Source organism: Scylla paramamosain, chromosome 34 (genome assembly GCF_035594125.1).
Source record: "Scylla paramamosain isolate STU-SP2022 chromosome 34, ASM3559412v1, whole genome shotgun sequence".
NCBI classification, from domain to species: domain Eukaryota; kingdom Metazoa; phylum Arthropoda; class Malacostraca; order Decapoda; family Portunidae; genus Scylla; species Scylla paramamosain.
The window spans coordinates 15,602,720-15,615,025 of record NC_087184.1 but is presented as its reverse complement, the minus strand read 5'-3'; the positions used below and the strand labels follow the sequence as shown (position 1 = coordinate 15,615,025).

General features: G+C 40.3%; 1 protein-coding gene across 1 annotated transcript in view; it reads right to left on the bottom strand.

Annotated features, from left to right (window-relative positions):
- Window positions 1-222: 222 nt before the first annotated feature.
- LOC135089978 (xaa-Pro aminopeptidase 1-like) overlaps window positions 223-12,306 on the bottom strand; it is a 19,106-nt gene continuing 7,022 nt past the window's right edge. Inside the window, exons 5-11 of the mRNA XM_063986166.1 lie at window positions 11,606-11,752; window positions 9,499-9,712; window positions 8,002-8,065; window positions 6,254-6,330; window positions 2,094-2,135; window positions 1,156-1,232; window positions 223-348 (exon numbers count right to left, since the gene is read on the bottom strand). Of these exons, the coding sequence (XP_063842236.1) occupies window positions 223-348; window positions 1,156-1,232; window positions 2,094-2,135; window positions 6,254-6,330; window positions 8,002-8,065; window positions 9,499-9,712; window positions 11,606-11,752 (747 nt within the window). The remainder of the gene's footprint in view (window positions 349-1,155; window positions 1,233-2,093; window positions 2,136-6,253; window positions 6,331-8,001; window positions 8,066-9,498; window positions 9,713-11,605; window positions 11,753-12,306) is intronic.

The window sequence follows — 12,306 nt, the reverse complement described above, 5'->3', positions numbered from 1 at the left end:
GACATATGGCTGCTTCACGCATGCGCTGTACTGTCTCTTCACGAGGTGCTGTCCCGCCACTAGACATTTTTTGCTGTCGCCATAGTATTCTTTATAGACTAAAGGAAACCAAAGTACTGAAAAGAGCGTTGAATATTTAAGGAAAGATAACTACTGCTGCTACCAAAAACTAAAAAAAAGCAATTAATAGAACTTTCAGTTACCGAAGAGAGAATATTGAGGTCACCTGCGGCACACCTGTGAGTCAATTACCTGTCTGGCGGAGAGCAGGGTGGTGTTGATGAGGCGGGGCTCGAAGGGAACCAAGGTGACAGGCTCAAACCCGAGGGACTGCTTGTCAAAGTGGTACTGAACAGGAGAGGGAAGGGGAATTGGGCTATTAGTGAAAGGATGTGCTTTCGTGTGTGTGTGTGTGTGTGTGTGTACGACTCGTGTCAGAGCATAAACAAAACTTATGATATGGCAGTCTATCTATAATCAATGCAAACAAGAGATTTTTTTTACCTTTATATAAGTACTTCTGTTTGTTACTTATTATTCTTTTTATTTATGTAGGAGACTCTGACGAAGGGCACCAAAACTAGAAAAAAAAAGGGCTCACTGCGTGTATGTGTGCATGCATATATATATATATATATATATATATATATATATATATATATATATATATATATATATATATATATATATATATATATATATATATATATATATACTGTCTAGAATCATCGTAAGCAGAGAGAGTGTGTGTGTGTGTGTGTGTGTGTGTGTGTGTGTGTGTGTGTGTGTGTGTGTGTGTGTGTGTGTGTGTGTGTGTGTGTTTCGATAGTTTTATTAAGTGTCTGCCTGTCTGTTTATCTGTCTGTTTCTCTGTCTGTCCAGCTGTCTGTTTGCCTGTCTGCTTATCTATATGTTTTTCCGTCTGTTTTTCTTTCTTTCTGTATGTTTGTCTGTCTATCTTTTTTGTGCATCTGTCTGAATGTATGTGTGTCGATTTGTCTGTCTGTCTTTCTGTATATATTTTTTTTTTGTATGTCTGTCCACTTGTCTTTGTGTTACCGTCTGGATGCCTGTTTGTCTACCTGTCTGTCTGTCTACCTGTCCGCCTATCTGTCTGTCTTTCTGTCCATCTGTCCACCTGTCTGCTGTTCATACCGTTGTTTCTTTGGGAATCACAGTAAGAATGTTCTCCAGCCGGATGCCGAAGTCCCCGTCTAGGTAGAAGCCAGGCTCTGTGGGGCGTGGAGGGCGGCGTGAGTCAGGGGTACTGGTGGGAGGCTATTTGCGTTACTCCTTCACATTGAACTGATGCAGGTTATGAAAATTGCTCTTGTAAAATATCAAATAATGGCAATACTGATAAGGTGACGTACGTATTTTCTTTGTTTCTGTTTTAAATTCTGAGGTAGGTGAGTGTTTGTATTATAGATTGAAGTTTAAGTGATGGAGACTTAAGAAAATTGCTCTTGAAAGCGTCTTACGTTTCTGAAGTGACATACATATTTATCCTCGTTTTTGTTTTAAAATTATGAGGTTTGAAAGTGTCTGTATTGTACCTTGAGGCAGAAATAATGGAAGCCATGAAAAGTGCTCTTGTGAAATGTGAAATAATGACAGTAATAACAAGATAACATTTTATTTTTTTTTATTTTTTTATTTTTTTATACTTTAAATTCAGAGGTAGGGAATTTTATTTTATTTTTTTATTAAGCCCTGAAATTGAAATAGATTAAGTCATGCAAGCCATGCAAAGTATGAATACTGATAAGATGACATACATATTTTCTTCATTTTCACTTTACATTCTGAGAAAAGCATTTGCATTAAACCTTGGAAATGACATGAAGCAAACTATGAGAGTGATGGAGACTACAGTAATTGTCTCTTATAAAATGTCAAATAACAACAATGCTGACAGGACAATAAACTTATTTTCTTCGTTTTTACTTTACATTATGAGTTGGGAAAGCATTTATACTATACCTTGAAAATCAAAACTCAAGTAAATGGCTCTAATAAATACAGAGATACAGGTGTGTTCATTGTCGTGGACAGGTGGAGGAAGGCTTAATGAGACCATGCAAGCCACTTACCATGCGACCCGAAGTAATTAAGCCGGTAGGTGCTCTCAAATGCTAGAAAAAAAAAACAGAAAAAGTGAAGAGGGATGGTTACAAAGTCACTTGCTGTAAACTGCCAATACGTGCATGAAATAAGGTAAGCATGATTTAATACTTGTCTTCGTGTAAAGAAAACCGGCCAAGGTCTACAAAGAATGTACAAAAAAACAGTTGTGTGATTGTCGCTACTCAAAAAGTGAAGAGAAAAACACCTCCAGTCAAGATAACCAATTTAGTTCACGAGACGTCTTGATTGTTCTCTCCTGCAGTGGTGCGCGCGGTGGTGAGAGACTCTCCTTGCGTTTTTCTTTTGTCTAAAGTATGCAAATGAGACAGAGAAAGAAAAAAAGAGTACTCCTTGCGTTTTTCTTTTGTCTAAAGTATGCAAATGAGACAGAGAAAGAAAAAAAAGTACTCTGAGTTTTTCTTTGGTCTAGAACATTCATTTGATAAAAGAGAACGAAAGAAAAAAAAAATAGATAATCCATTCTTTTAGCTAACAGTATCAAGTAAAAATAATGTAATGAAAAACACTTCGCATTTTTCTCCTTGCATAATCAAATACGACAAAAAAAATATCACTCGTTGCGCTTTTTTTTTTTTTTTTTTTTACACAATCCAGTCAAAAAAATAGAAAAAAAAAATCAAATAATCCTTGCCTTTACTAACTAACAGAAGCAAATAGCATCACCGCGCGTTCCATGTTAGTAGTCTTCAGTCGGCGCCTCTAAAGTCTCTTATCAATCCCACCCACGTTTTGCCCCAGGGATTGCGTGTCAAGCTCCAGCAGCCCCAGTCAAGACCAGCCGCACAGGACGTGGAGGGAAGAGAGGCACACAAGTCTCACACCGAGGACATGAGGATATTTAATGAAACTTGCGGATTTTATGTTTCCGATGCACTTACACATCCACACCAAATTTTATACGAAAAGAAAGAAAAAAAAAATAATGTCACTCTATGTAACTCGCAATGTTTTTCTTTCCAGCACAGTGACTCATACACGCTACCTCATTCTATACTCTCTTTCTTTATAATACACTGACAGCATACAATTTTCATGAGTGACAAGCCATACCTCCTTATAACAGTGACACCAATAAACACAGCTTCCTCACATCACCGTATACTTTCTTTTCCTTTCTTTTCTTTCTCCCTTCCATTTTTCATAATACACTGACAGCATACAGTTTTCATGCCAGCGATAGGCGATACCTCCTTTCAGCGCAGTGACACCAACACACGCAATTTCAACACATCAATAACGAATGGTACAAAAAAAGTGTAGTTTATTTCAGGCACTGCAGACGTTGGGTTATCATTACCTCCTTGCCCTGTCTCCGCTAGGGGTCGCTAGAGAGGGCCAGCCGTCTTTACCGTACGAGTATTTTGCAGCTCTTTATTTTCTCGTTAGGATTCAGTTTAAGGGCTACAGCGATGATTAATTAGGTTCCCGTGCGTGTTTTTCTCGATCGTAATGCGGAAAACTTGTAAAATCATCACTAGCATCGTGAAAACATCTAGAAAATCGCCAGTAACTTCCACTAGAGTCTGTCAATTGAGATGAGACGCAGAAAACTTAATTAGGTTCCCGTGCGTGTTTTTTTTTTTCTCGTTCGTAATGCGGAAAATTTGTAAAACCATCACTAGCATCATGAAAACATCCTAGAAAATCGCCAATAACTTTCACTAGAGTCTGTTAATTGAGATGAGACGCGGAAAACTGTGAAAATCGGCCGTGTTTTTAGACTATCACGTGCTAACCATCATTTGAATCATGAAAACCCCTTCGAAAACCCCAGTAACTTCCATTTGAACCTGTTTGTTAAAATAAGACGCTAGAACCTTTGAATCGGCCCTGTTTTCTGACAATCACGCGTTAACCATCATTTGAATCATGAAAACACCCTCAAAAATCCTAATAACTTCCACTTGAGGCTATTAATTGAGACAAGACGCTGAAACCTTTGATAATGACGGGTGTTAAGACTGTCACCGGTTAAGCAACAGCTGGAAACATAAAAACAACCTTGAAAACCCCAGTGACGTCAACAAGAGCCTGTTAATCGAGACAAGACACGGAGAAGTTTAAGAAATGGTCCTGTGCTCTGGCTGTCATCGCCACGTACTAATAACCAAGGACAGAAATCATGAAAACCCCCTTGAATATCCCCAGTAACTTTCACAAGACCCTGTTAGCTGAGACAAGACGCGGGAATGTTTGAGATTCTGTCTTCTGTCTTCTGGAAATTATGAGCGCCAAGAGCTGGAATCACAAAAAACACCCTTGAAAACCCGCAGTAACTTCCACGAGACCCTGTTAGCTGAGACGGTACGCGGAATATTTCAGAATCCGTCCTGGAAAGTCTGTCATCTGTCCTCTGGCTGTCACAACTACCGCATGCTAAATACAGACATGCCTGAGAGGGTCTACCAGTACATGCACAAGCCAAAATGCTGCAAAAACATTACTAAGACGACAGGACGGGTGAAGGTGCTACAGTGTGGACAGGATTGAGAAAGTGCTTGAAGTAAAGGGGTTTCTGGCCAAGGGCAACAAAAAAGGCTAAAAATAAAAAGGAGGCTGTGGTAATGAAGGGGTGGATGTGCCAGATTATAAACAATGCAGTCAGAATGGATGAGAGAAGGAAATGAGTAGTGAATATATAGGATTTATGTTAAGGATATGAGGTTTATGAGGAAAATTGGAGGGTTTTGTGATGTGGACTGGAGGATGATGGCGATAGGAAGCTTATGATGTGGATAGGAGACTTAATGTGGATAGTGGAAAGGAAAAGAAAAGAAGATATTAAAGGTAGCCATGAAGAAAACAAAAAAAAAACAAATGATAAACGATGGAAATGAGGGATGAAAAATGAAGTGAAGATAAATGGAAATGAGTGGAGATGAGAAAGAAGGCTAATTAAAAAGAGAAGATAAGAGAGAAGAAAAATAATGATGGTAAGGAGCAGGGAAATGACGGGAAGATGTGATGGAGGTAGTGGTGGTGGTGGTGGTGGTGGTGGCGTGTTAACAGAGGTGAAAGAGGAGGTACAAGAGGTGCTGGTGGAGGAAGAGGAGGAAGAAGAAGAAGAGGAAGGCGTCCATGTCGGGATATCATTTACCATCAGAGAAGAAATGTCCCACTTCAAATTTATGTTCCTCTCCGCCATAAATTCTGACTTGAATAGGTGCTGTGGGGGTAAAAAAAAAATGAAATGCAGCTGAGGATGAGGGGAAAAAAATTATTAACGAGGACATATACATAAAAAGAAAAGAAAAAATCACACACATGGAAACATCGAATTAAAAAAAAAAAGACTCTTAAAGAAAAGAAGAGTAAGATTCACAGTTCTCAAATACCAAAAAAAAGTTCTTAAAAGAGGAAAAAAGAAAAGGAAGGAAAATACGAGAATAAAAAAAAATAATGAATAAAAAATGTGAAAAAAAAGGAAGAAAGTAAGTTTCAATATTCTCAAATACAAAATAAAAATTCTTAAGGGAGAAGAAAGAAAATAAAAGAAAACATTAAAGAGAAAAAAAATATGCATAAATGATATACAGAAACATTGTAACAGGAAAAAGTAAAAAAAAAATAATAAGTTTCAGAATTCTAAAAAAAATAATAATAATAACAAAGTTCTTTAAAAGGAGAGAGATAAAAGAAAAAAATAACAAGAAAATATAAAAATACATAAAGATTAATAAAACACACAAAAGAATATCAAAATGAAATAAAAAAAATGGCTCAAACAGGAAGGAAAATTAAGCCTCACAATTCTCACAAACAAAAGAATAAAAAAATAAATAAAAGGGAGAGAGACACAATACAACAGCAAAATATATACAATACTGACTTGAACACGAGAATCCCTTTAGACTTTCTATTGCACTTTGTTCCCTTTACTTTAATCTCTTGGAGTTAAATGTTAAAAAGATTCAGTTGAGTTACAAATTACGTGTGTGCATCAGTGTGTGTGTGTGTGTGTGTGTGTGTGTGTGTGTGTGTGTGTGTGTGTGTGTGTGTAGGTAGGTAGGTAGTTGGGTATACAGTACGTGTGTGTGTGTGTGTGTGTGTGTGTGTGTGTGTGTGTGTGTGTGTGTTGGCGTAGAAAAAGAACACCAAATCTTACCTTCGTGCACATTGAGGAACATTCCAATGCCGTGCCCTGAGCCGTGTCGGTAATCAAGACCCACGGCGTACAGGTGCCTGCAGGTGAGACGGAGAGGAGTGACAGTGACGCAGGTAAGCAGGGAAGAGGGAGAGGGTGAGTGTAGGAGAAGAGGAGGGCAGTGGAAAGGAGATAAAGAGAAAATGTTGTTGAGGAGGAGAGAATGGAGCGAGAATGGAAATGTGTGTGTGTTTCGTGTTGTGTTAGATTAGGTTTAGGTTAGGTTAGGTTAAGTTAGGTTAGGTTAAGTTAGGTTAGGTTAAGTTAAGTTAGGTTGGGTTAGGTAAGGTTAGGTTAGGTTAGCTTAAGTTAGGTTAGGTTAGGTTAGGTTAGGTTAGCTTAAGTTAGGTTAGGTTAGGTTAGGTTAGGTTAAGTTAGGTTAGGTTAGGTTAAGTTACATTAGGTTAGGTTAGCTTAAGTTAGGTTAGGTTAGGTTATGTTAGGTTAGGTTAGATTACATTAGCTTAGGTGAAAGGGATCTGAAATTAGGTTAGGTTAGGTAACACTAAATTAGGTTAAGTTATGTTAGTATAAGTTAGATTAAGTGACAATGAAGTTAAGTTAGTTTAGATTAGGTTAGGTTAGGATAGATTAGATTATATTAAATTAGGCTGGGTTAGATTAGATTAGGTAAGAATAGATTAGATTAGATTAGATTAGGCTGGGTTAATTTAGGTTACGACACGTTAGGTTAGGATCAATTAAGTCAGGTTACGATGTGAGAGCGAATCCAGGTGAGAGAAGGGAGAGGTGAGAGCCAGGAGACGTAACGAGAGGGTACAATAGGTGAGAGGGTACAAAGAGAGCCTAGAGAGAGAGAGAGAGAGAGAGAGAGAGAGAGAGAGAGAGAGAGAGAGAGAGAGAGAGAGAGAGAGAGAGAGAGAGAGCAATGAGATCCAAATGAGGTGAGAGGATGACAGACAATAGGGTAATCTCTCTCTCTCTCTCTCTCTCTCTCTCTCTCTCTCTCTCTCTCTCTCTCTCTCTCTCTCTCTCTCTCTCTCTCGTGCAGGTGTGATAATGATTTCTCCTGCACACACACACACACACACACACACACACACACACACACACACACACACACACCAATAATACGTTCCTGAGATTACAAAAGAATAAAGAAAAAAGCAGGAAAAAAATGAAAATACACAGAAGTCAGGTAGGAAAGATAAAAAAGCAATAAAAAAGAGAAAGGCAATAAGAAAGAAAGGGAGGGAGGGAAGACAAGGAGAGAAACAATACCCCAGGAGGAAAAATGCGGAGGAAAGAGACAATACGGAGGGGAAAAAATGACCTGAGGAAACAGTAACACGTGAAAGAGTGGGACGACATGTGAGGGAATGAGTGATGGAGAGAGAGAGACAGAGAGAGAGAGAGAGAGAGAGAGAGAGAGAGAGAGAGAGAGAGAGAGAGAGAGAGAGAGAGAGAGAGAGAGAGAGAGAGAGAGAGAGAGAGAGAGAGAGAGAGAGAGAGAGAGAGAGAGAGATTCAGCTAACTAGCCATCCACTCACCCAACCATCCATTCACCTATCCAATCACCCCCCACCCCCCACCCAGCCATCATCCACCCTCCCACCCACTATCCAACCGCACCCCCACCCACCTTATCAACCAACCACAAAACACAAGAACACACACACACACACACACACACACACACACCGAGGCTCGAACCCGGAATTCCCAGAGGACAAGAACAGTCTCCTCACCTCCTTGCCAGGATGTCCACGTCGGTGTCCCCAGTGCCTTCAGGGAACACAAGGGTGGCGAGGTCTACGGCGCCCATCAGCACCCTGGTATACGCCTCCACCTGCATGGGCGTGGGCGTGCCGTAGTGCAGTGTGCGGGTCACGTCCGTGGTGCCGTCTGTGGAGAGAGAGAGAGAGAGAGAGAGAGAGAGAGAGAGAGAGAGAGAGAGAGAGAGAGAGAGAGAGAGAGAGAGAGAGAGAGAGAGAGAGAGAGTGATTAATACATCTTGTTTATCTTAATTACTCTGTTTTTTTCCTCTTTCTCTCTTGATTTCCTCTTTTTTTCCTTTCTTTCTTGATTTCCTCTTCTTTCCCTTCTCTCTATTTCTCACTCCTATTCCCCTCTTTCTTGATTTCCTTCATTTTCCCCTCGTTTTTTTTTATTCCCTACTTTTTTTCCTTCTCTCTATATCCTTTATTTCCTTGTACTTTTCTCTCTCTCTCTCTCTCTCTCTCTCTCTCTCTCTCTCTCTCTCTCTCTCTCTCTCTCTCTCTCTCTCTCTCTCTCTCTCCCTCTGTGTGTGTGTTTCCTTCTTTCTATGGTCTCTGTGTTATGAGACGAAGGAGGAGGAGGAGGAGGAGGAGGAGGAGGAGGAGGAAAGTCGTAGAGAAGAAAGAATGGTAATGGAAGGGAAAAAAAGAGAAAAAGAGAGAAGGAAGATAAAGGGAAGTCAATACGAGAGAGAGAGAGAGAGAGAGAGAGAGAGAGAGAGAGAGAGAGAGAGAGAGAGAGAGAGAGAGAGAGAGAGAGAGAGAGAGACGACTCACCAACACCAAAGAAAGAGAGAGGAAAACAAACAAGTGAGAGAAAGAGAGAGAGGAAAGACGAGGAAAATAGTTTGGGGGAAAGAGGAAAAATACTTCAGTCAATCCTCTTCCCCTCGTTTCCCCTTCCTTTTTTTCCATAATTTTCCCCTCAGCGAACACACAAACACACTATTTTTTCCCCTCTTTTCCTCACCAAACTCCACGTACGCAATCTTCTCTTATCTTTCCCCTCTTGTTTCCTCTTTATTTTTCCTCTCATTTACTCTTGATTCCTTAGTTTTTCTTAATTTCCCCTCTCTTTTTCCCTTTTCTCCTTGTTGATCTCTTTTCCCCTCTCCCCCTTTTGATTTTATTCTCCTTTTTGCTCTTTTCCTGCTTTTCTATTTTTTCCTTCTCTTCCTCTTGATTTTCGTCTCCTTTTTTCCCTTCTCTCTCCTTCTTCTTGATTTCTTCTTTTTCCCCCTCTTTCCTTGTTGATTTCTTTCTATTTTCCCTATCTTTTGTCCTTCCCTCTTTTTTCCTCTCCCTCCTGATATCCTCCTTTTTTCCCTCTCTCTTCGATTTCCTCTTTTAAAATAAACCAACCCCCCCAAGAAAAAGAAAGAAAACGAGAGAAAACGAAACCAAAACAAAACCGTAGGTCAAAACAGAGGAGGTCACAACCACCACCACCACCTTGAGGAATCCCACCTTTGTATTGGCCGCCGGAGTCAAGCAGGTACAGAGATTCATTTGTGATCTGCTTGCTGGTCTCCTTGGAAGGGGCGTAGTGCACGATGGCGCCGTTAGACCCAAAGGCGCTGATAGTGTCGAAGGAGATCCCCACGAAGTCCTGCTGCTGCCCCCGGTACTCCTCAAGGCGCTGTGCTGCGGATATCTCACTCCAGTACCGCCCGGCCTCTATCTGAAAGAGGCGGTGAAGGAGGCTTTAAGTAAGTGTTTTGAAAGTCTTCTGTAGCATCTTCACTACTATTAAAAGGCTCTAGTTGAACCAGCACTGTTTTTTTTTTTTTTTTGGGGGGGGGGACAGATTAACAAGATATCTACGTTATAAAAAGGAAAAACAGTCTTGAGAACCCGTTTAGGTGAAGGAGGTTTTTTGAAAGTCTTCTGCAACATCTTCACTACTTTTAAAAGGCTCTAGTTGAAGCTACACGGGTTTTTAAGGGTGTTTTTTTATGGTTTAAGGGACAGATTAACAAGGTATATACATTATAATAAGGAGAAACAGTCTTGAGAACCAGGTTAATCATCTCAGTGGCCTTTGAAAATAGTCGTGATGAGAGAGAGCGAAAGGTTTCAGTATACGGGTTATGAGCGACAGGTTGTGAGAGGGTTAGGCTGAGTGAAATGGCGTGTGAGTTTGAAGAAGCGAAGGATGGAGGAAAGGAGGGACTGAGGAAGAGAAGGAGAGAAAAGGGGAGAGAGGGAGGTAGGGAGGAAGCAAAAGGAAAGGTAGAAAAGTACGAGTAGAAGGAAATAAGGAAAGGCAGGCAGGAAGGAAAGGAGGAAAGGAACAAAGGAAGGGACGGAGAGGAGGATAGAAAAGAAGAGAGGAAGGGACGGAGGGAGGAAGAGAGGAACTGAGGAAGAAAGGAAGGAAGGAAGGAAGGAGAAGAAACAAAGGAAGGATGAATAAAGATAAAAGTGATGACTGAAGAACAAAATAAAGGAGAGAAGGAAGGGAGAAGAAGAGAAAATAATGTGGAGTGAAAGAGGAATGAAAGTTAAAAAAAAAGAATTAAAGAAAAGGAGAAGAAAAGAGAAAAAAAACAGATTAAAGAATGCATGAAAGTGAAGAATGAATAAATTAATGAATGAAGGAAGGAAGGAAGGAAGGAGGGGGAGAGAGAAAGGCACATGTAAAGCAAGGGAATGGAAGAAAAGAGGAAGACGAGAAGGGGACAGGCAGGAAGAAGGAAAGGAGGAAGGAAGGAGTAAGGGAAGGTGTGATAAACGAAGACTAGGAAGAGAGAGAGAGAGCGAGGAGAGGAGGAAGGGAGGAGAGAGAGGGAAGAAATAAGAGAGGGAAAAAGATAAAAAGGAAATAGAGGGGAGAAAAGAAAAAAAGAGAAATACGAAGTGAAAGAATGAAGACAAACAGGTATTTGGATTAAAAGAAAGGAAGAGATGAAAGGCAAGAGAGGAAAAATAGGAGGAGGAAGAGAGAAATACACTCTCTCTCTCTCTCTCTCTCTCTCTCTCTGCTCCTTTTCCTTCCCGTCTCACAATTTTCTTTCCCTCTCATTTTCTCTCTCCTTTCATTTTCCCTTTCCCCTCTCACTCTCTCTCTTCTCTTTTTCCTTTGTATCTTCATCCCTTTTTTTCATCTATCCTTCCCTCTCACTCTCCCATCTCTTACTCCTCTTCTTTTTCCTCATTCCTTTCTTTTATTTTCCTTTCTCCTCTTACTCTCCCAGCCCTCTCAGTTTTCCTCTCATTCCTTCATTTCTTTCTTTCATTTTTTCTTCTTTCCCTCTTCCTTTTCTTTTCCTTTCATTTCCTCATCTTCCATATTTTCCTGTTGCCTCACCCTTTTCCTTCTATTTCCCTTCATTTCCTCATGTTTCCCTATTTTTCCCTTTTCCCTATTACTCTTCCTTCTTCCTCCTTTCCCTTCTTTTCGTCAATAACCCTTTTTTTTTTTATCCTTCACCTCTCACTTTGCCAGTCCTCTCAGTTTCCTCTTCCCATAATTCCCTTCCTTTTTTTTTTACTCACTCATTCCTTCCTCTTACCTCAACTTCTCACTCTTACTGTCACTCTCTCAGCCCTCTCACTCTCCCACGACTCTCACCTCGTTCTCCAGGAAGGACAGGAAGTCACAAAGGGCCACAGCATCTTTCACGTGAGCTCTCTTCATTCCTTCCACCTCCTTTGGGTTCTTCCGCGCCTTCATCAGAAGTATTGGAGAGGTGCCCTTTACTCTCATCTTCTCTGGCACCTGTAGATGGGTAGACGAAGGCGTGGTGAGAGGGAAAATAGAACTTGGTGATAGAAATGATGAGAGGGAAATGGGTGTTGGTGGAGAGAGAGAGAGAATATTTGCCGGATGAGGATAAATGAACACGAGGAGGATAATGAGAGGGGAAATAGTGAAGATGAGAGAAGACGAAGATTGATGACAGTGAGGGAAGGAAAGACGATAAGGGTAATGGATGATGGAAGAGATGGTGGCAAAAGAAGAGGATAATGAAAGGAATAATGGAGGAATGATGAATGAATGGTGAAGATGGAAGACTAAGAATAAAGAGAAGGAAGATACGGAGAGGAAAAATTAAAAAAAAAAGATAAATGAATGAAGATGCAAGATGGTGGGTAAAGAGAACGAGGATAAAGAGAGGAATAATGAAGGAGTGATGATGAAGAAGATGAAGGAGAATAGAAGAAAAGAAGGAAGATAAAGAAAGGAATAATGGAACAGTGTAAAATAAATGGAGATGATGAAGATGGAAGAGATAAGGAAATGATAAAAGATAAATGAATAAAGGGAAATTG